The sequence below is a fragment of the Arvicanthis niloticus genome, chromosome 28 (assembly GCF_011762505.2).
Source record: "Arvicanthis niloticus isolate mArvNil1 chromosome 28, mArvNil1.pat.X, whole genome shotgun sequence".
NCBI lineage: Eukaryota > Metazoa > Chordata > Mammalia > Rodentia > Muridae > Arvicanthis > Arvicanthis niloticus.
This window is the reverse complement of record NC_133436.1, coordinates 22201408-22225707: the sequence shown is the minus strand read 5'-3', so window position 1 is coordinate 22225707 and position 24300 is coordinate 22201408. Positions and strand designations below refer to the sequence as shown.

The 24300-nt window shown below is 41.3% G+C and overlaps 1 protein-coding gene across 6 annotated transcripts in view; it reads left to right on the top strand.

The window, feature by feature from the left end:
* The window catches only part of Phactr2 (phosphatase and actin regulator 2), a 255936-nt gene that overhangs the window by 166079 nt on the left and 65557 nt on the right, over positions 1-24300 (top strand). For all 6 annotated transcript variants that reach the window (XM_076926887.1, XM_076926885.1, XM_076926886.1 and 3 more), the window contains exon 2: positions 13870-14037. In XM_076926887.1, coding sequence (XP_076783002.1) covers positions 13870-14037 — 168 coding nt within the window. The remainder of the gene's footprint in view (positions 1-13869; positions 14038-24300) is intronic.

Genomic DNA, 24300 nt, shown 5'->3' with positions numbered 1-24300 from the left:
GTTAGTAATGGACCAACTAAGTTACATCCCAGCCCGGCCTCACCCCTACACACACACACACACACACACACACACACACACACACTGCTCTTTAGTGGCAGTCCTACACAAAAGGACTGACCTCTCCCAGGCTCTCCGTGCTGCTTGCCATCCATCTTGCTCTAGGGTTGTGTACATCATGTGAAGTTGTGTCGTCTTGATTTCCTGGTCACCTCATAGTCACCAGATGAGAGTCTCCCCACCACTGCAAGTCTTGTTGCCACACTAAGGAATTTAGTCTCCCTTTGGTCTGTGTGTGGCTGGACTAGCATTCTGGCTAGCACAACTTTGTAGCCCTCTTCCCTGAACTTTCTCACCTCTCCAACCCCATGGCCTTCTCCTCAGACCATGCATGTGCTTCAGCGTCCTTCACACTTTATGCACTTAAACAAACAACAAACAGATCTTTTCCTGGGCTCAGTCCCTCTCAGTGCCAAAAAAAAGTTCAAGGTTTCTTATTGCACAAAGCTTGCCTGTTCCCAATGTAATTGTTTCTCTGAGTTTATCTTTATCCCTCTGCAGCTGCTTTTGTTTGGAAGACTCCACCAAATTCAACTCCAACTTCTTGCCTAGTGTGTCAGTAATGCAGTTCTGACCGTCTGTGGACATCTTCTCCCAAATGTCCTGCCAACACCTGAAGTTCATGGGATCTAAACATGGCCTAACAGTATTTCCCCTAAGTCCACTCTCCGCCTGACATCTCCCACACTTTGTAGAGGTTGGGGCCGTGGAGACTTCTAGCAGTTCCTCTTCTTCCTCTGCCGCGTCCCTGGGATTCATTCATCATCCTCAGTCCTTTTCCACTTGCCTCTCCAAGTCCAAATGCCTGGCTTGTTTGCACTCATCTCTTAGGCTGGACTACAAGGATATAAATCTGGAGCCTTGGGACTCTGCATGACATAAATCCTCCTTTGTGGGCCCTCTCTTCCAGCATCCTGTTTTCTCTCTATATGCCTGCAAAGTTCATGGCTGTCTCCGGGAAATAATCCAAGTCTTATGTGTGGCCACCAGTTTCTTAGCAGATACCTTTGTTGGGGACTTGACGAGCTTGCTAGGTAATAGTTGGAGATGATAGAAGATTAGATAGATAGATAGATAGATAGATAGATAGATAGATAGATAGATAGATACACACACACACACAGATATATTATAAAACATTTTAAGAGATCTTACCCACACTTTTTTTTGGCTGGTCTGTTGATATTTCTGTCCTGTTCATCCTCTGGGAAACTTTTCATGATTTTGTGTGAATCAGAATTTGGCCATGGACTTTAAAATGATGCTATTTAACTAGATTTTTTAAATTTATGTACCTTTGTGTTTATTAAAATAATGTGAATTGAACCTAGGGCCTTTTACATACTAGGCTGGCACTCTACCACTGGTCTATATCCCAAGCCTGTACAGACACACACACACACACACACACACACACACACACACACGCACGCACGCACGCACGCACGCACACACACACACACACACACACACACACACACGCACGCACGCACACACAGAGGCACATGCCTGTAGATGCCATTGTCATGAGTCTTCATCACTAAGTGTGTTGTTTCTGGTACAGTCTCTCACTGAGTATAGAGACCACCTATTCTGCTAAGCTATCAAGCAAGTCCCAGAGGTCCTCTGCCTTCACCTCCCCAGTGCTGGGATACAGAAGAGCTGTCACACCCAGCTTTTGATGTGGGTACTCAGGTTCCAAACTCAGGCTTTCAAACTTGTCTAGCAAGCACATTACTAACTGGGCGATTTCTTATTTTGAGATAAAGTATCACTAAATCATCCAGACTACTATTGAACTCAGTCTGCATCCCAGCAAGAATTTGAACTTGAAATCCTCCTGGCGTCCTGTATATCTATGATTATATACCCACATCCCCAGGGCTACATTTTTTTTAACTTAATAGTTTATATATAAGACCTTTCATTTTCTCCCCTAATTTTCATCCATCTGTGTGTGCTCAGCCTAAACAGGGTGATCATTATCCCCAAACCAATGAGGTGAAATTCTGTCTTACTTGGCAGATTGTCCACAAGCAATATGCAGAATTTTTCTTCCTTTTCCCAAGCATAGCAACCCTTCATGTATCCCGACTCTGGAGTTGCTGTAGGAGATGGTAGGGGCCTGAGGGGGGCAAGGTCAGACTGGTGGGTTCCTGTCTTAGTTCTCATTCCTTTAACTTCTTGTTCCCATACAAACCCTCATCTGTTGGGAAAGAAATCTTTGCTTATAGTGGTTGTAATGGTTTTCAAATATTAAAATACTTTGTGTTTTCATTAGAGTTGATTTTTTTTTCCATTCGCAAAATGACCCTTTGCCCGCTCCATCAGAATTCCTTTAATCCCATACATGAATAACTTTATTTAATCTGTGAAATATCCTGTAGCAAGTCTAGGGGATGCTGTGCATGTCCGTGAATCAGGATGTCACACAGCTGCACAAACAGACTATCCTACACTTTGGGCCACAAGTTTAAACTCTGGAATTTTCTGTCAGTGCTTAACAGGCAGATGGAAGTCTTTAGTAGCATTTCCCTTTGGGAATTTAGAAGGAATGGCCGCTTCTGTTTTTGAAAAAAAAAAAGTTTAAAAATTGATTGTACTGAATTTTTAGAATTAACTTTATAGTAAATAATGATTCTCTGTACAATGAAATGAGTAGACTCAATGGAAAATGAAGAGAAAATGTCTATTAAATTGACACTCCACTGTGCCTGCAACAAGTGTGAATGAACTGTGTTGGCATGGGACATTTTTTGAGAGATCAAAACAGTACCTTCCCCAACTCTGGACAAGTAAGTCCAAGCACATGGCTGAGGGCAAAACCAAGTTACGATGCACTCTGAGTTTATATCCTACATTCTTTTGAAACAGAGATCTAACTCACCCACATCACTGCTCCCTGTTTTATGTACAGAACATTCTGGAGGCAAACCAGAGCTCTGTCTTAGTAGCTGTATGACTTTGGACAAGTTACCTGATTCTCTGGGCTTCCCCTTCCTCTTGGATTAAATGGGACAACGTGAATAAGACCTATTCCATGTTCTGTAGTGATGAGTGATGCCCTGAGTTCCATGCGGCGCTCAGAACTGCTCTTCAGTGTGACTCAGCTAAAGCAAGCTGAGAACCAAGAGAACCCTGAGTAGTTGGAGAGGCACTGTGAGATCACGTAGCCCAGTCTCCTAACTTTCAGTGTTGAAGAATTGGGGCCCTCACTCAAGGTTGCAAGGCTGCTGCTGAAGTAGCTGAGTTGGTCTGGGACCCAGATCTCTTCTTTCTGGCTTACAGTTTACCAGCCCGATTTCGTGATCAAAATCCCGAACAGTAACGGAGTCCTGGTTGTGCAATGCCTGCTTTGCTTTCAGGTTTACAGTTGGCTGCTTGAGAGATACCAGGAGATGCTTCTGGTTCACTGGAAATGCTTGGATACTCTAATGCAGACAGCCTGGTGGAGGGGAAGTCCCCTGACTAGGAGTCAGGTGACCAACACTTTGCACCTGCCATTTATGTGATGTTCAAAACACTCCTGTTTATCTTTGAACACTTCATATTTGATCATTTCATTTGGTCAAAAACATGACCTTATAAGTTGTTCATATTTTCCCATAAATATGTTTCATGTGTCTATTGCGAGCCCAGCCCAGCAATAGCAAGAAGCTTCGAATTTGCATTGCATCACATCGCATCGCATTGCATTGCATTTAAAAGCTCAGCCATGGGGACTGAAGTGGTTAATATTGGGCTGTCTTTCTAGGGAAAAGTAGCGTTTTTTTGTGGGAATAGGGAGGATTAGCTAGGATTTATTGCATAGCCATAACCTACTGGTAGAAATCTGTATAATTATTCTCAAGATGAAGTTATAATTTCTTAAATGGTACAAAATTTACTTTGATTTCAAATTTAAGGTTTTCTTTGGTACGAGCTTCTTATTAATATAAAAGTGAGATGAATATTGTTACTCTCATAGGCATTGTGCCTGTATAACACATTTAGGAATACAAGGCCTAGACCCAGTCCTTCTTTAACTTTTTCAACTGATTTGAGATGGTTAGCCTGTGAGTTAAGGGACTATAGTAAATTCATGGGTTGGAGTTTATTGTTAGGGTGTTTTCTATATTTTATTTAGAAATAGCTGAGTGGAGTTAACAGACAACAGTCCAGATTACCTTACATGTATAGTTGGTTTTCAAAATGTCAGAAGTCCACAGAATTGACGTTACAAACATTTCTGTATTAATGTTCATTTTGATTAGAGACCTGTCTGCTCCTGACAGCTTCCTGTATTGGATTCTAAGAAGAAATTGACCATCTTTGGAGTTACTCCAGTTGTGAGACAGCCACTAGGCAAGAATTGCCTCTTTCCATCTACAGACAAACTACTGTCCAGAAAAGGACACACTTACAGAATAGTCGACTGATTATATCTGCCTAGACAGAGTAATCAGCCCTTAATAATTTTGCAGCACTAAGGTCTGTCAGATGATCCTGGGCCAGAAGGCTGAAGATCAGATGCTCCAACATTTTGTAGTATAGGAAGTGTCCAGGTATTCAGCAGTATCTACAAATTGGCTAAGTTTTAGAAGCTATGCTTTGTGCTTCCCATAATTTTAGTTAACTCAGTCATTCTGGATTTCTGACGGGGTTGAAAACTTATAGCCTCATAGCCAATCCTGGCTATTTACTTTGAGAGAAAAGATTTGAGAGGATGGTTTTCAGCTGACATTCATTCTAAAGCCAAGAAAAAAGCCAGGTTCAGAACTAAGTGTTTTAGTTAGGAGAGATGACAGAGGTTCTGTTTAGTCAACAAAATGATGGACTGGGTATTAGGACTATCTTGTACCTCACTGGTACAAATTGGCATAATTATGCTCTAATTGTATTTTGAGAGAAAAGTTTTATTTTAACAGGAAGGGTGATATGTAGAAGGAGCTAAGGTGGGAGAGGTACTGAGAGGAAGAGAAGGAGTAAGGAGAGGAGGAGAAGCTAGGTGATGAGAGAGAGAAAGGTGGGATATGGAGGCAGATGTTCACGTGTCTCCACCAGTCAAAGGTAGTTTATATATCTAGGTTGGGTATTGGGTTTCACCTCTGATTGAGCATTACCAAACTTATAAAGCTTTTGATTAACATTTTTTAAAAAGTGTATAAAAACAAAAAGGAAAAGGGGGCATGGGATAGGGGTTTTCTGGGGGGGGGGGGCTAATGGGGAAAGGGGATGGCATCTGAAATGTAAATAGAATATATCCAATAAAAAAAAAACTAAAAAAAAAAAAAAAAAAAAAAAAAAAAAAAAAAACTAAAAAGCTCAGCCATCCTGGAGTCATTCCCTGCAGGGTATTTGTTCCCTCATCCAATGACCCCAGGTCACAGCCCTTCCTAAGAAACACTCCAGCACACTCAGTTGGAGCTGGTTCCTTCCTCCTGTGAGTCCACTTTTGGTTTTGGTTTGCATGGCCCACTGGCTATGTCTGCTTCCTCAGCAGAGTGTGAGCAAGAAGCCGCTGGCTTCACTGGCTCTGTGATCTCCCTGGACTTTCCAGGTATATAGGGCTGAATTAAAGCCAGCTTTCCTTGTAAGAAACTGCTTGGGATTCCTAGTGTTAGAGGCAGGTGGCTATGACTTAAAATCCAAACTCTGACATCTAACTCTTTTTTGTTTGTTTGTTTGTTTGTTTTGGTTTTTTGTTTTTTGTTTTTCGAGACAGGGTTTCTCTGTGTAGTCCTGGCTGTCCTGGAACTCACTCTGTAGACCAGGCTGGCCTCGAACTCAGAAATCCGCCTGCCTCTGCCTCCCAAGTGCTGGGATTAAAGGCGTGCACCACCACCGCCCAGCTGACATCTAACTCTTGTGTTAGTGCAGCAGGGTAACTTGTATATTACTTGCTCAATATATTTTTAATCTCTGTCTGTGAAACGTGCATACTGAACGCCCAATCCCAGTTCAGTTTTCCATCTCTGGGGCTCTCTCACTATGTAGTTGCAGAAATGATACCCTCTTTCGATACCTGTCTCCCACACTGGTGTGAAAATTAGCCCAGATTCGTGCAGGCAAAGCACTTTGCTGAGTCTGTGGCGAATAGTAAGTGCTCAAGAAATACGAGACATTATAAGTTCTGTTATTAATAAAGCACTCAGTACTTCTGGCTGTTGGGAGAGCAAAAAAAACCCAATGTGAGCCAATGAATAAATGGCTCATGCTCTCTGCTTCTCCGGAGCCTAGGGACAGAAGCACGAACCTTGGGCTTTCTTTTCCTTAGTTGTCCAACTCTTCTCTCATCATGGGAAATGCGGCTGCTCGGTTGTTACAGAATAAACCTCAGCCCTTTGAATTGGCCTTTGAATGTCAAAACCTTATCATTAAAGTGACCTCAGTGACTTAAAAATGAAGGACAGGGAACCTTTTTTTCCTGAATTTGTCCCTCTGTATTCGCTATATGTGACAACCTTCCTTGCATGGATGTATGTGCGCGCTGTGTTGGGGGGTGAGTTTGGACTCTCCCCTCTGTACCTGGCCTCCCCATAACTGTGACTAAGTATTCCTGATGTGGTGTGGAGAGTGACCCCATTCTCCACTCTTAGAGAAAATGTTCACTACCACTTAATTTGAGTAAGTTAAGTGCTAAAACCTGCTGAAATAGCGTAATGAACATGTCTTTAAAGACCCCCCAGTGCCAAGATACTGGGAAATGGAAGTATTAGGGAAGGGAAGGAAGATGGACAACTGGAAAATGTTATTTTCCCCAAATCCTAGGGGCAGAAACCTCAGTGCACCCTTCCATGCCTCTTAGAGCAGAAAGGACCCTAAAGATACAGACCTCTAAGTTTATTTACCTCATGGTGACTATGATACATTAAAATATGACTTGTCTTTTAGAACAGTTCTGGATTTGGGGCCCAGTAGTTAAGAGTATTTTGTTACAGAAGCATGAGGACCTGAGTTTGAACCTCTAGCATCCACATAAAAGGGGATGTGAGAGTTTGTGCCTAAACCCCTAGCACTGTGATGAGCAGAGACAGGAGGACCACTGAGGCATCCTGGCTGTCAGCCTAGCCCTAGGTTTAGGGAGGGACCATGGCTCAAGAGAATAAGACAGAGATAGATGGAGCCTGGCACCCAGTGTCCACCTCAGGTCTGCTAGTGGGTACATGGGTGTGCACACCCACACACATTGAAACCTACAGACACGGACATGAATTTTTTTTTAATAAAAATAAAATAGTTCTAGATTTGCATAAAGTGTGGAAAGATTCTTATATACTGCTGTATTTATTTTCTTTTGCTCTTAGTCTCTTGTGTATGTGATAAACTTATTGCAGCTAAAGGACAGTCGGTGGCACCTTCTTACAAGCTACAGTTTCTTAGAATCTTACCAGTGTTTCCTTGGTGTCACTGTGTTTGATGGAGGATCCCACTAAGGACTGATGTCATGGCTTCTCGATGTCAGTTATTCAGACTCCATTTGTTTTTAATGACCTTGTTTGTCTGAGGTCCATCAGTCAGGTATATTGGATATGTCCCTCAACTTGGCCTCCTCCGACATTCTCTCATATTGTCTCTGGCTTGTGGATTTTGAAGCTCCAGATTGATCACAACCATGTAAGCCACTGTAAGCACAATATTGTAGATGGCAATGACCTTGGTCACCTTGGGTGAGGTGATTCAGTTGCCTTTATAATGAAGTTAGTCATCTGCCACACTTATACTTTGCACTGTGGTAGCATTTAAGCCACGGGAATGTAAACTTGTCTGTACAGATTCCTTTTGTCTCATATCTATTTATTTAATATTTATTTGTGTAAGTGTGGACCCATAGACATTTATTTTATATTTTGGGTTATAAGTGAGTACTCTATTATTTAGTTTGCCCAAATTGTTCAAACATTTGGATTTGAGTCTCCTTTGCGTCCCTGCCCATGTTTCTCTGACATCCACTGTTCAGTGTGTTTACAGTATCCTCTTACCTCCTAGCAACATAAGATGCTAAGGGCTTGTCTAACATTTCTGTGTCCCAACCCCAGAAGTAACCATTTCTGTACAGAATGGACTTCTTGATTTTCCCTTTATTGAAGAACACTATCAGGAACCAAGAAAGAACATATGAGAGTGCCTGGCAGTGTGTATGTCTATGCTGGTAATCTATTTCCTGTCTGCCTAGCTTGCAAAATGTGAGTTTATGCAGTTAGGTCCCAACTGTCATTGGTGTGGTGTGGAACATTCTATATTTCCACTTCTCTATCTGTAACTTCCACCATCAGCCATCCCCTTGCTTACTTGTGTAACGACTCACCATATACATACAGAGCTTTCTAACCTGTGCCCAGATGGGATGTCCTATAGTTGATTCTTTTACTGTTCTTCATTTGGCCATTCATCTTACTTCCAAAGAAGAGAAGAGATTTGGTTCACACTAATGTAAATTTTGATTAATAGGTCAAGGATGACCCACTGGCTACCTTATGCATTGTCATCATGGATGTCTTGTAGCTTGTAGCCTCCATTGACTGTGACCTTTTTATCTGCTTGGCTCTATAGACCTGCCCTCATGTGTGATGACACATGTACAAAGCCATTGCTTCACTTCAGTGCAGAGGTGTAGTCAAATCTTCCCTATGCGCTTCGTAAATAGGGGAGGTATAGTTAAATCTCCCTTTTGCACTATGCCTGTGTTTTCTTACTGAATGTTCTGTGACTGTAAAGGTTAGTGGTAGAACTAAAATGGAAACACAAAAAAACATAGTAAAACTCTATTGTGATAATTTTAATATAATCATAATGATTGAATGGCCGTACACGTGTGCACGGAAGGAAAGATGTCTGGAGTCATATTTTAAGAAAATAAAGGTTCGGTTTGCTTATTTTTGTTTTTGCTTTTTAGCTTCCTCAAAGTGTGGGCTTAGCAAAGTGTAAAGAGCACACATGATCTCTGCCTGGTTTTGTTATTACTGGATTTTAGAAATGCAGTCAACGTCACCTGCAAGTATTCAGGGGTATTTAGAGAAAGTTGAGACCATCTTTTTCAACAACTTTTTTCACAAGGTGGCTGCCAGCTTGCCCCAAGTCAGCACCAGGAGATCTTTCACTGGGGCTCTTTTCTGAGTGACCTTTCAGTTAGTAGATTTATGAATGGAATACTGTGCCTCATTTTCTCAGTGACTGAAATGATTGTGTGTGTGGAAAAACGGGTGTCTGACATATCATAAAACACTAAATATTGTTTTTAAAGACCTATAAACTCTTGCACTAAATAGTTGGCCCTGTCTAAGAAGCCGTGTCTGTTCTTAGGTCTCAGAGGAAAGAACACCAAAGTTCACCATTTTAATGTAGTAATTATGTAGCTTCATTTATTTTTTTTGAGTTATATGGTCACGGCTGTGCTAAGGTTGCTTGAGTTTCTGTTTAATTTAAAATAAAGACTGCATGTGCTCTTTGAAGCCTTACCAGTTGGTAATGTGAGGACGCCCAGTGGTATGGGCTTACTTCACTAGAAAATAGCTCACATGTAAAATGTCCACATCCCGGGAGCGCAAGACTGCATTTCAGAACATTTTTTATACCAGTTTGTACCAGTTTTTATAACTGGTAGACTCTTACTTAAAACCATCCTTACTGTAGACACTGTATGATGGCAAAGTTGGCCAAGCGCCTTTGAGATTCTCTTAAAGCATTGCAGAACACAGAAGTATGGGAAGAATAAATCTTTTCCAGAAACCTAAAAATTGGGAGCACCACTGATATTTCTATGCTTCTTCTTTTGAACAAACTCGTTATCAAAAACCCCTCTGAAATTTTTTTTATAAATTCTTCCATCTAAGTCCAATGGAGCTTGCATTTACACATGGTAAATGTAACTGGTAACTGTAAACTGTAACTGGTGCTACATTTAAAAATGTAAGTCTTTAGTATGAACCAGACGGTGATGATGAACAGGAAGGGAGACCATTGTTGCATGTGATGTACTCCTGTAATCCCAGCACTTAGGAGGCAGGGGGAAGAGGTCTACGTAGACCAGGTCTCTTCTACATAAAGAAGAGCAAAGAAAAATAGCAGTAAAGTATGTGAAGATTAACACTGGAAACAGCTAAATGGAGCATAGCCCTCCCCCCATGTGTAAATGCAAGCTCCATTGGACTTAGATGGAAGAATTTATAAAAAAAATTTCAGAGGGGTTTTTGATAACGAGTTTGTTCAAAAGAAGAAGCATAGAAATATCAGTGGTGCTCCCAATTTTTAGGTTTCTGGAAAAGATTTATTCTTCCCATACTTCTGTGTTCTGCAATGCTTTAAGAGAATCTCAAAGGCGCTTGGCCAACTTTGCCATCATACAGTGTCTACAGTAAGGATGGTTTTAAGTAAGAGTCTACCAGTTATAAAAACAAGTAGATTCAGTCTGCCAGGGAGATCTACAAGCATGTGCATGTTCACACTCATGCATCTGCACACACCCCTGTGTCTGCTGGCACAGGCCTCTACCTTTGGTACATGGGATAAAGATAGGACCGAAGCCACAAGAGAGAAGACGGTGTCATTCATTCCTTATGCAGTCATGAATTTAACACGGTTGTTTTGGTTTTCTTAATTCATCAACCACCTCGCTTCACCTGTGAACCTTTGTCAGCAAGTAAATTGCTACATTTTTTTTCAAACCTTATTTATTTTTACTTACAAGTATAAACTACACCGGGCTTCACCGGTTTGGATGGAGATCTCAGTTTTAATGGTGTGTCAAAGAACCACACATGTGGTCTGGATGACAATGTTCCCTCCCCAATGTAAGAAAGTAAGTGCAAGCTTGGTGTTGCTCTGTAACCACAGAGATGAATTTCAGATGGAAACATTAGTTCCTCTGTTTGCATGAGTCAGCTCTTCTATATTTTACAACATTCACTTCTTCAAAATCCATCTTTTCTAAAATATCAAGCCTCGTGAGGAAGAAAAAGTACACACTTGCCTCCTCAGTGGCTTGTCCTGTAGCTCACGGAAGGCAGCTGGACAGGCGTAGAGGTGAAGATTTTACTTCTCTGCTGGGGCTTCCCTTTGACTCCCATCCCACGTCTCCTTCTGTAGGGTCTGGCTGCAAGTAGGGGTAGGGTCACTTAGAGAAGCCCATGGTACCTTTGCCTAGGTGGTACCTGGGATCAGGGTAGAGAGAAGAACAGGACTCACCATATGTAATTGGAAGGAAAACGCATGCAGATTCAGCTGTCTCCATGTTGTAACTATTGATTGATGTTGTTCATTCAGTTTGGAATTTTCTTGGCTCTTCTTATGTCAGGGGATTTTATTTTAAACCAAAGCTTTAACTTTTTATGTATTATGTCATGAGATTCCACATCTTATTTCAACCTTCTGCTTCTATTGACTTCATCTAACACTTGTGCAAGTGAGCAGTGAGTGCCAGCTTGCCACTCGTGCATAGAGGTGACAATCCAGGTTCGTGTTGACACCCTCTATATGAAGGCCCTCATTAGTATCCAGCAGGGGTAGAATTCCCAGTGGACAGGGCTTAACAGCCCCAGTTGCTGCATGGGGTAACTATGTAGGCTCCACACATAGTTTCCACTGGCATTGTAGAGGATGCTTCCTTACCTGCTGGTAGGCATGAAAGTCTTCTTGTTTTGTCTTCTGTTAGCATGGCTCTGGCAGAGATATCAGACTCCTTGCTGGAGGCTTGAGAGTGAAAGCCTCATTGCTCCTGTATTTAGCTTTTGCTGGCATGTATGATCACAGTTTCCTCTGTGGTGTTTGGCCAGAGCACAATAGCTGTCGTCTAAACTTTTCTGTCTTCCCAGGTTGTCTTTTTTCCCCGTCTGGTAGCTAGAGAGAGCGGGCTTTTGTTGAGGCCTTTTGGCCCATGCCACTGTTCTAGCTGGTTTGTTAACTTCTTCAGCTATAAAAGTGAGAGATGTAGCCAAAGTCCCCACAGCACCCAGTTTTGGAGATTCTGAGATCTTACAGTGGTCTGCTTTCTCTCTCCTTCATAGTCACCTTTTAAAAATCAGTAGCACACAGGGTTGCAGTTGTTTTTCAAGTTTATACTTAAGAAAAGGAATAGGAGTAAAACTATCTCCCTTGAAGTAGAAATGTTTTCTTATAATAGAAACTATTTCATTGGGGCTGGCTTACAGTCTCAGAGGTTCAGTCCATTATCATCATGGCAGGAAACACAGCAATGTACAAACAGACATGATTCAGGAAAAGGGGCTGAAGAGTTTCACACCTTGATCCAAAGGCAGGCAGGAGGAGACTCTCTTCCACACTGGGTGGAGACTGAGCATAGGAGGAGACTCCAAAACCCACCCCAACAGTGACACACTTCATCTAATAAGGCCACACCTACTCCAACTAGCCACACTTCCTAATTGTGCTGGTCTCCATGGACCAAACATTCAAACATATGAATGTATTGGGGGGGGGGGAGGCCAAACCTGTTCAAACCACCACACCATCTATCCATTCATTTGTCTTTGATGGATGTCAGCACAATCATCTGTAATCACTTCAGCATGCATATCAATCAAACACTACTCTGTGAGTTTTCTAAGTTTAATTTTGCATAAAGTAAAATATGAAAAAAAATCACAGAGATATGTTACCAGTTTTCTATAATCCATCCAACATTGAGATAAATCCTGTCTCTCCCAGTTTTGTCTCTTCAGTTAATGCTACTGAGTTTCTTTTTTTTCCCCTTTGTTTTATTTTGCCACTGATTCCTTTTGTCTATTTGAAATTTTGATAAAAATGGAACCACACAGTGCATTCTCTCTTTGTGTAGCCTTTTTAGTATTTCTGAAATGAACTCAAGTTGTTTATATGAATGGGTTTAACAGGAAAAGGGGTCCATCCAATCTTACACTTAGGGGAATATTTGGCTATGAAAATTTTACTTGTATTTATTTTCCCCCCTTAATATTTTATTATAAAAGTTTCTGAAACTTCAGAGAAGATGAAAGATTTGAATGAATCTGCCACCTAGATTCAACACATAACATTTTGTTGACTTGAACTGATTGTGTATTTGTCCAAATACCCATTTTATAAAAAGACTGAGTAGAACCATTGGCTGTCATTGTCTAGGTTTTTGCCACTAAAATTTTAAGTTGGGATGATATAGGTCCTTATTATGTCCTTTCTGTTTGGAATTTAGTGTAAGGCAACTGCAGAGTGTTATTTTTTCTTTCTGAATGATAAAATACTAAGGCATATGAAGGTAATGTTTTGTCACATGCTGTGCCCACATTTCCCACAGACTTTTGCTGTTAACGATAGCTACCAGTTTATTTGAGGCTGAAAGTTTGCTGTACACAGAAGCACGCAATAGTGCTAGCATTATTCAAACAGAGTCTAGCTTCCTGGCACCGCACGTTATTATGTGAAGGAGAAACCATGGTTTTCACAGTGCCATGACTGTGACGTCCTTGCTGAGAGTGCCAGACCCGATGTGTGGAGGAGCATCCTGTTGCAGGGATAGCAAGAGACCTCAACTCCTGCACGGCATATTGATGTGCTGTTGCAGATGGTCTCGGCTGTGGTTCACGGCCCTTTATTTGTCTGGCCCTAACTATTATGTAAGTCTCTTGTTCCTTTTCTGTTTCCCAAAAATGATTGCCTAGGGGGACTATAACTCATGATTGATTGATTACCTGATTGATATCAAGGGAGTCCTACCAGCTGCAGAATGGGAAAAAACAGACTTTATGTGAGATTCCAAAGAGTGCAGGAAAGTTGCTGTTAACAGTCCAAGAAAAGACAGATAGTGCTGTTTCAGACTTTCATTGCAGCTTTTCTCTAACTTGATTTTTCTTTATACAGTTGATGGACTAGACAAAGCGTCCATAGCAAACTCAGATGGCCCCCCAGCAGGTTCCCAGACACCTCCCTTCAAGAGAAAGGGGAAACTCTCCACCATTGGTAAAATCTTCAAGCCTTGGAAATGGAGGAAAAAGAAGACCAGTGACAAATTTAGAGAGACCTCAGCAGGTATGATCGCTATCATAGTTGCAAAATGATAAATGGCTAATGTTTTCAACCAGGTGAATCATACATTTTATGTGAGTTTTTTCTGAAAGAATATGTATTTGCATTTAAAATGAAATTACTTCACTTGAGGATAAAACAATCTAACAGTTCTGACTGTCCCTAATTTTGTTCTGACTTTGGCTTTCTAATGTAGCCTTAATTTAAAATACATTTTTAAAATTCATATAGATCCCGACATGTGAAAAAGTAGAGGTAAAGTAGAAGGTTGCAGGTGGAGATGGTATCTGTGGGCGTAGAGACGTCAAACACCGGCTTTTTCATATAAACAGAGTTGTATGCTGTCTACCTATTGCTACTAGGAGAGACATATGTGTTAATTAAAACTATATATTTCTTTGAGCAGGATCTTGTTATAGGCTGACTCCATGGCTAGCCTTGAACTCCTGATCCTTCTGAGTTCACCTCCCAAATGCTAGGATTAAAGGCACATGCCTGGCTCAGAACTAAAAAAAAAAAAAAAAAAAAAAAAAAAAAAAAAAAAAAAAAAAAAAAAAAAGTCTTCTTTGTGGTAGTTTTTCCAGAAACAAGATTTAAATGACTGAAAAAAAAAAGGGCATGTTGACTTTTAATTCTAAATTCCCATTGTGTCTTTAGAACAAAACAATCGTCTCTGTCTCAGGAAAGATGATGGGAAATTATCCCATTGTCATTTACTTTGTGGATTTATTGAGCATCGAGAATTTCATTGGACTGGGCATGATGGCATGTGCCCCAGCCCATCAGCAAGTGAGGCAGGAGAACTGTGAGCAGAAGGCCAGACTGGGCTGCATAACAAGACCCTATATCAAAGTAAAAGAACAGATGAAAGGAATACAGAGATGGTTCAGAGGTTAGGAGCACTGGCTCTTGTTCCAGAGGACCTAGGTTTCATTTCTAGGACCCACATGGCAGCTCACACCTATCTGTGACTCCAGAGGATCTGATACCCCCACACTAATGCATATAAAATTATATGTAAAGAATGGATGAAAAAGAGACCACTGTATAAGAAAAAAATCAATCAAAAGAATTTCATTGGTTGGTACCCTTTCACATGACTTGTGAGGGAAATTGGTTTTGATTCTAAGCTCACTCTAAACAAATGCTGGGTGTCCATGTAATTTTGTTTAAGGGCAAAAGACATTTATCTCTTGATATAAGTCTGGCCTGCACCATGATTACTGTTCAAAACAATTTATCAAAATGTCTCATTACACTAGTCTGCAAACATCAACACACGTGCAGGATCTTATAGGCCTATCTAAGACTGCCCTTGTGTCCTTGCACTGTGAAACAGAATGCAAAATACTAAACACAGCACAAATGTGTGTCACAGGGACAGGAGAGCTCCCCGGAGACAAGTGTCTCTGCTGCAATTCCAGGTAGGAAAGTTGAGTGCTTGCTGTCTAATGAACAAAAATGATACCTGAGAATGCTTTCAGAATGGTCCTGGAGGAGGGAAGTTGTAAAAGCCCAGAAGAAAAAAAAAAAAGATTGCTGGGAGTTTAACATTTGTAGACGATAGGTTCATGAGTTTTACTGTCCTTTATACCATAGCGATAAAATGTAGAAAAATGATAGAGACTCGGATTGGGATCGGTGGGTACTGAGACCTTTACCATGTCTAGGGGCTTCCTGGATTAGAAACCAGTGGGAGATGGTGGGCTCTGTGCCGAGCCTGGACCAGGAAGTGATTTCCTCTCTATCAAACACTAGATGATCCTGTTTTTTGTTTTTGTTTGTTTGTTTAGTTGGTTGGTTTTTGTTTTGATTTTATTACAATCCAAGGAATCAGATGAGCTGGATTCTAAGGTGTTTTCCTTCCTGATTCTGTACTTGGGCTTCAGAAGACTCGTGGTGTTATGGTGCCTGGCAAGGCATCTTGTTATCCCTGGTTTTCAAGAGTGGATGGAACCAGTTTGCCCTTCTGAAGTGCTCCTCGCATGTTTTCCCAAGCATTGCTAGATTCTGACTCTGCAAGTTGCCATGGTTACTCAAGATGGGAGCAAGTCTCTTGGACTACAACATTAAGATGCTGAGAGGAGACGAGGGGCTCGCAATTATCTCTCTTGCCCGTTATGTAGATCTGAAGCTACTAACATGTCCCTTCTTAAAGAGGACATGCACAGAGGATTTCTTCCTCTGTCCTTGTTATTTATTTGAATTATGAAATAGTCCTCTGCATACTTGTATGTTTATTTTCAGGCTTTAATTTCTGTTAAGACCCGAAGAAAGTATCCATGAAGCTTAAGCAAACCCAAAGGGCTGAGAGTATGGCTCAGTGGTAGAGTGATTGACTGTCCACGTGTGTGTGTGTGTGTGTGTGTGTGTGTGTGTGTGTGTGTGTGTGTTGAGGGGAGGGCCATTTTTCATTTTCATGTTGAAGAGAGATGGAACAGAAAAATGAAAATAACCAAGAAAATGGTATCTTCTTTTTAAAAACGATTTCCAATAGCAAAGGCAGGCTGTTAGAATGTGATCTGGGCCATGTGTAGTCCACTATGGTTGTCTACAGCATCTGAGCTTCCACTTTTTCCCACACTCAGCACCTATCTCCAGATCAGGTACAGCTCAGTGACACAAAGAGACACAGGAAATTCCGGGAGGGAATGTCTGAAAGCACTGTGCGCATGTGCATTCAAGCAAGCACTCTGCAGCCTGAGCTATATAAGAAAACTCCATCTCTATACACACACACACACACACACACAGTGGGGAGGTGGAGGGGTGGAAGAAAATAAAAGAAAAATATTTATGGTACATTTTTCTGTCCTGACTTTTTTACCCTTATTTAAAATTAGACTGTACTCCTAAAATAAAGAAACTCAAGGCTTTATCTCCATGAGCTCTGCGGTGTGCACGTGCTGTCAGTAATGGCAAAGGCATGCCTGCTGAGATTTTTAGATAGTCATTGCAAGCTACAGTATCTAGGAATCAGACGAACTTGCAAAGAGCCATCTGGCCAAAGTTGGTCACTGAAAGTGCTCCACAGTACTGAACAATAACAGTTTTCATTGATGGTTGCTATAGACCACATTTTGCTCCGAGAACTCTATTCAGATTGACTCACTGAGTTATGAGAGCAGCGTATGAAGTCCAGGTGACGTGTTACCCATGTCTACTAGTGAGGAGTCTTGGCCCAGGACAGTCAGCCCGCTTTCCTATGGAAATGGGAGTCCAGAAGCAAAAAGCCGCTGCAGCCAGTGCTCAGCCCACTAACGGCTCCGTTACATTGTATCCCTGTAAGGTAACTTCTTGCACAGATCAGTAAAGATCAGCCCTCAGTAGGTGTCACTAACACATGGGTTTGCCTCATTGGCTTACTTCTCCTATAAGATGGATTTGGTCTGAGTAAATTATTTCGGTTCTGCCTGACTGACCTGATTGCAGCTGTGCACGTTCAGAAACATGCTTGGCAAGGATCAAAATTATGTTTGCTCTTAGAAAAGCATAATATTGTCCATAACCATGGAAGCATAATATTGCTGCCTGGGATTATTTCCATATCTGCCGAGAAGGATGAAGCGAACGGATTTCTCTGAGATGGGACTTGTTAAGGCCTGCTCTCGATGTATAAGTACCTGAAAGCGTTTTGATTATTAAACTCTTGTATTCCACTAAGAAAGTAAACATCCTGTCATCCCCATACCATATTGGAAGAGCAAAACGGAATCTGCCCTGTTTCCCAATTTACTATAGCAGAGCAGAGTTACATAAAACCTAGCAATGGGCACACAGTAACTAGAAAGTTCCTTAGGCAGGACTCATTGTCGTTTTGGGGAAGGGTCACTGAGAAATTCCATCTCTGGTATGCCTGGCACTTGTATGGCGATGCCCTTGAGATTGAAATGCCTTCTCTTTTGCGTTATAGGCTAATAGGGTAGGAGGCAGAAAGTAGACGCAAGTGTGCAGTATATCAGGAAGCGAGCAGAGAAAAATACAGCAAAGAATTGGAAGAGGAAAGTGAGAGGAAGATCACAATTGAGGATGGATGGGTCAAGGAGATGTCACTGGAAAGAAAAGCCCCAGGAGAAATCCTGTGAGTCACCTTGCGAGTTAGGGATCACATGCACACATACACACATACACACATAGCACATGACTCAACATTCATCGTAAAAATGACCATCTCCAACAGTTGAACATCCACAGTGCATGACACTGGTAGTTACAGCATCTGTTGCCAGCACTGTGTCTAGTGAGAGCTGGGCCTGATATCTCTGGGATGCTTGTCTCTCCTCTGTCTATGTCTATTACCTGTTGCACATGTCCCAGGAACCGTGTCTACGAGCTCTCTTCCTCCGAGGGGCCTCCCTCTCTCTCTCCCTTCAGTGTCAAGACTGTAATTTGAATTCTCTTTCATCTCTGAGCGTCTCCCTTCATTGTTACTCATTCACATTCATTTTCTACTCCTAGATGGCTTTCATCTTTTTCAGTTGAGAGCAAAGGGCACCATTTCCCAACTTTACCTTTTAGTCAGAAGACTATATAGATGGGTTGGATTTTTTCGGGTGTGTGTGAGGGGGGATGTAGCAGTCATAGCCAAAAAGAGTCCTTTAATGGTCTCCAAACTGTGGGTTTCCTAGTTATGGGGGTGGTTTGGGCAGCCTCTTAGAAACAATTCCCTGTGAGTTTCCCTTAGAAACAGGACTTTCCTCTGAACACTGATCTGTGCTAGCCATATCAAACTCATAACCTTCTAGGAAATACATGGTGTTTTGTCTGGTTCAGAAATGTTTTTTCTGCTCTGCCTCTCTGTTGATGATACAGCTCAATGAACCTTGAGTCTACAGGAAGAGATGTTTAATCCCTGTGGCCACGACAGTGTGTGTCTCTGAGATCTTAGAGTCAACTGCAGTGTGGCTTTCAGAAGCACACATGTGCAATGGTTCCTGACAACAGTCACTATCAGTCACTGAATGTGTAACCATGGCCTTTCCAAAGAGGGTGTTCAAAAGAAAAGCACATCTGTGTCTGTGTCTCTGTCTGTCTGTCCATCTGTCTGTGGTACAATTCTAAGATTTTCTTAATATATGAATAGTCTTGCCCAACCACTTCCAAAGTTAGGATGCATCAATGCCAACTCCCTGCTCCACAACCGAGTTCTTCCCTATGCTGCCTTTTGTGTGTGAATTAACCTACCCAACTACACTTTGGCTGACATAGGTCAGTTCTTTATTGATATTCACTCTGGCTTTAAAAAAAAAAATAGCATTAATGCATTCTTCACAAAAATTCTGAAAATCACACAGAATAATAAAAGGCCCCAGATAACTAAAGCAATCCTTGGCAGGAAGAACAATGATTTAAGTGTCACAATACTCAACCTTAAATTACAATAAAGAAGGCTAGAGAGATGACTCAGAGGTAACAACACGCACTGCTCCTGCAACCTGCAGAAGATTGGAGTTCTGTCTCCACATCAGGTGGCTGACAGCCACCTGCAACTCCAGCATCAAAGGATTCAGATCTCTCCTCTGGCTTCTGCAGGCACCTCCACTCACATACACATACCCAAGTGTTGGTGCCCACACATGCGTGTGTGCACGCAAATGCACATGCATACACACACCTGCACATGCTTTCTAAAAAAGCATTCCAATTATATTACAGACCAAGAGTAACAAATACCATGGTGCTGACACATAAAACTAACTCATAAAAGCCAAGAAGGCCATAAATAAACCCACACAGTTGCAGCCAGCTAATATTTAACAAGGCTGTAAAACAAAAGAAAACAAAACATACATTCAGAAAAGACTGCTGCTTCAACCAGTGGTGCTGGGGAAACTGGATTTTCATATGTGAGACAAAAGATTGCATCAGTATCTCCTATGCTGTACAACAATCCATTCAGAATGGATTACAGGTCTCATTGTACGATCTGCACATCTGAGACTGGTAAAGGAAAACATAGGCAGAACAGTAAAACACTTCAGGATGCACAGAAGCAGGCAATGGTTTTCTGAACATACTCCAATGGCCCAGGAAATGATCTCAAGAATTAACAAGTGGGACTACAGAAAATTAAGAAGCTTCTAGACAGAGTGGAAAACAATCAACAGAGTGAAGAGGCAGCTTTCAGAATAGGGGAAACATCTTTGCTGCTTACACATCAGCTAGGGATTCACAGCCAAGCTATATAAAGAACAGCAGGAATCAAACACCCAAAACACAAGTGGTCCAGTCATAAGATGAGCTATTCAACTATAGAAAGGTTCTCAAAAAAAACAGGATGCAAATGGCCAGTAAAATACTTGGAAGATGTTCAACAACCTCAGCCATCAGGAAAATGCAAATAAGAACTGCTTTAAGATTCCATCTTACCCAATCAGAATGACTGTCAAGAAAACAAATGACAATAGATGCTGGCAAGGATGTAGGGAAAGAAGAGGCCTTACTCACTGAGGGTGAGAATGTAGACTCTTGTGCCACTACAGAAAAAAATATGGAGGCTCCTCAATATAAGACTACATGGGACTGAGCCGAACCAGTCTTGGGTAAGGGATCTAAGGAAGCACATCACAAAGACTTGCACATCCATGTTTACAGATACACTATATACAGTAGTGAGTAGATGGAACTGGCCATCAGTAGATCAGTGGGTAAAGAAACACACCGTAGAGAAGAATATCGGATTCAGAAAGACAAACACTGCGTATCTTCCTTCATGTGGGGGGCCTAAATTTTGTATATATGTGAGTGTGTGTATGTTTGTTGTTCAAAACTTAGAAAGTGGTTTGTGGTGTGGATATCTTAATGGGTGTCTGAACTACAGAGAGTAATGGAATGTGTGTGTAGGACATTGAAAGAGGGAGACTCATTGGAGAAGCATGGGAGCAGTTGGAGTTGGGGAGAAGGAATAGAGAGGCCAGTAAGGGAGAAGAACAGATAGGAGCAGAGCATGCGTGAGCATGCCATAAAGAAACATACTTCTTTGTAAACTAACCTTAAAAGTTAAAAAAAAATGAAAGCAAAACAAAGTGAAGGCCAGTGGCATTCAGTAATAAGAGATGGGCATCTCTCCTTTGGAGATTGATAGATATATCCTACAGATGTCCTTCATACTTTTTGATAGGTGGTATTTCAGGGTGCGATGTCATTCTATGATTTGCTTAGCCATTCCCCATGGAAGGACACGGTAGTCGGTTCCAGTTGGGAGTAAGTACAGCTGAAGCTACTATAAAATTCTTATATAGGCTTCTGTGAATGAGAGTTTTCTCTTGTTGGGGGTGGGGGATATGTAAGAATTGGCCCTATGTTAAGTGTTTAATATCGTAAGCAATATCCAACTTTTTCCAGAGTGTCCCATGTGTGCCAGCAATGTAAAACAGTTCCACATCACTGTCACACTGTGATGTTGTTATTATTTTTAGTTATAGTGAAAAACATTCCATACCTCTGGGCATGGTTGCTCACCTGTGATTCTTCCACACAGGAGGGTGAGGTGGGAATGTCTCTGTAAAGCTGTAGGCCAGCCTGGGCTACAGAGTGAGAGAGTGTCATGCACCAATGATCAAAAGTTAACTAATTTTTAAATGTTCCATGAGTCATGTTAGGTACTTTTAGGTGATTGTGAAACCAGGTATCCGACATTTTGTCTTGCAGAACTGAAAGTCTACCTAGTCAACAACTCTGTCCTGTCTTTTGGCTGCCACCCTTTCTATTTTCTATGAGATGTCATTACTTGTATTTGAAATGAGACCTCACTGCCTTGCTCAAATAATCTTTGACTCATGGGCTCAAACTCTCTTGACTTCACTTTAGGTCACAAAAATGTCTTACTACGTGTCCTTCTGTGAAGCTTTTATAATTTTATATTATACATATTTAAGTCAGTTTGGGATTAGTTTTCACATCAGGCATGAGGTTTGGTTTAGCCATTTCGGTCCTGTTTGCTGAAATAATCTATTTTTTCCATTAAATTACCATTCTACAAGTTCAAAACTTCTCCTTGAGAAAGATCAGTTTTAGTCTTCTGGCTCATTTTTATGGTTCTGTTTGTTTTCTCTCAGCTGGGTTGTAAGACTATATTTTCTAGATACATTGCCCCTGTCTGGCATTGCTTGGTTATTTTCTTCCAGTCTTCAGCTTGCCTATTGGTTTTTTCATGGGGCCTTTATAGATCAAAAGTACTCCAGTCTGGCGGCGCTCCTTTCTCTCCTTCTCTCTGGGATGCCATGGAGGGACTCACAGCTCTCCTTGCTTCGAAGACTCATCTCCACACTGACTTGCTTTTGCACCTTTGCAAAGTTAATTGGCCACATATGTGGATCTATTTCTGGACTCGCTGTTTTGTTCTCCTAATCTATGTGTCTGCTCCTTCACAAGTACCAGGCTGTCTTTGTTACTGTAGCTCTGGCGTCTGAAAATTAGTGTGCTTTCTCCAGCTTCGCTCCTCATTGTGCAATTATTTTAACTCGTCTACTTTCTTTGCCTTCTCATCTACATTTCAGAATCAGCTTACTTATAGTCTAAAAGTATCCTTGGTGGAATTTTGTTTTGTTTTTGGAATTACATTCAATCTGTACCAATTTTTAGATGTGTTTGATTAATATCTTCTCTGTGTTGAATCATCTACTCTGTGAACTGATATGCCTTTCCATTTAATCAAGTCTTTATTTCTCTCCCATCAACATTTCGAAGGTTTAAGAAGACCATGTTAAGTTTATAATTGTGTGTTTTCTTTTTTTAACCTATCGAAAATGATACGTATCTTTAAATGTTTCTAAATGTTGATTTCTATTGTTCATTGTCATCTGTAGATGCATGATTGTGTCCTATTCGCATTTGGGGAGCACTGTGTGAGTCAGCCATCTATGCACAGAAATGGTTTCATTTCCTTTACCTTGTCTCTGTGTGTTTCTTACCTTTTCTCCCTATTAGCTGGCATTTCTGCTCTGATAGGAAATGAATGGTGGGAAAGGGAATCCTCTCCTGGTTCCCAGCCTTAAGGGGAAAATGCCCATTAAGTGTGATTGCTGAAGGCTTATTGTAAGTGGACTTTTGCAGGAGTTCTTCCTCATTTCTGGTTTGCTGAGCTACTTGTTACATACAAAGAGACGTTGGGGTTTTTTTTTAATCTAATTTTATGTGCATGGTATTTTGTTTACATATAAGTCTGTGTATCATGCGTATGTGTGCTTTGTACCAACGGAGAAGAGCACTGGATCCCCTGGGACTGGATCTACAGATAATTGTGAGCCACAGTGTGGGTGTGTGGGTGCTAGGAATCAAACCCAAGTCTTCTGGAAGAGCAACCCCAGTATTGGATTTCTTGAGGGCTCCTTCCTGTATTTATGAATGTGATATCACTTGGCCCTTCTTCCTTAGAATATTGTTGTATTTGGTTATGTTGATATATTTTTAAATATTGAACCAGTTTTTTGCATTCCTGGAGTAGGACTCCACTGGAGTATGCTTGCTGCTTCTCTTCTTCTTCTTCTTCTTCTTCTTCTTCTTCTTCTTCTTCTTCTTCTTCTTCTTCTTCTTCTTCTTCTTCTCTGTCTCTCTCTCTCTCTCTCTCTCTCTCTCTCTCTCTCTCTCTCTCTCATTTTGCCAGATTTTTATTGACTAACTTTTTAACTCTTGGTAATATTGGTTATATAGCTTCGTTTTCTTTTACACACAGATCTCTGGTATTGAAGTGACACTGGCTGCATACAATGCGCTGGCAAGCGTCTCCTCTTGGAAGGAATCTTATGACACTCATGCTATACCTTCTCCCAGTGTTTGACCAGATTCACCCGTGAAACAGAGCCCAAAGGATGTATGTCTACCTAATGACTTTTAAAAAAAATAGTAAATAGGCAGAAAGTGTGTGGTGGGACATGCCTTCAATGCCAGCCCTCAAGAGGCAGACGTGGTCAGATTTCTGAGTTTCTGAGTTCGAGTCCAGCTTGGTCTCACTGTGTGAGTTCCAGGGGAAAAAAATAGTAAATAGGGTCACGTGACTGTTCTCCTTTGTGTGACATGGATACTGGTTCACACTCTGGTGTCTTCAAATGGGAGGCAAAACAGGGCTCTCTGGATCTCTTCCCTTTTAACTGGCCACCTCTCTCCCTTCAATCAATTCAGTATTGAATGCTGCCTTCTCACTGGGATCTGTCTCAATCATTTCTCTTTCTCCCCAGTACCTGTTTTGTTTTGTTTTGTTTTTTTCAACAGCCTTGATGAGATGTGATTCACATACCATGAATTATTAGACTCAGATCCCATTTGCAG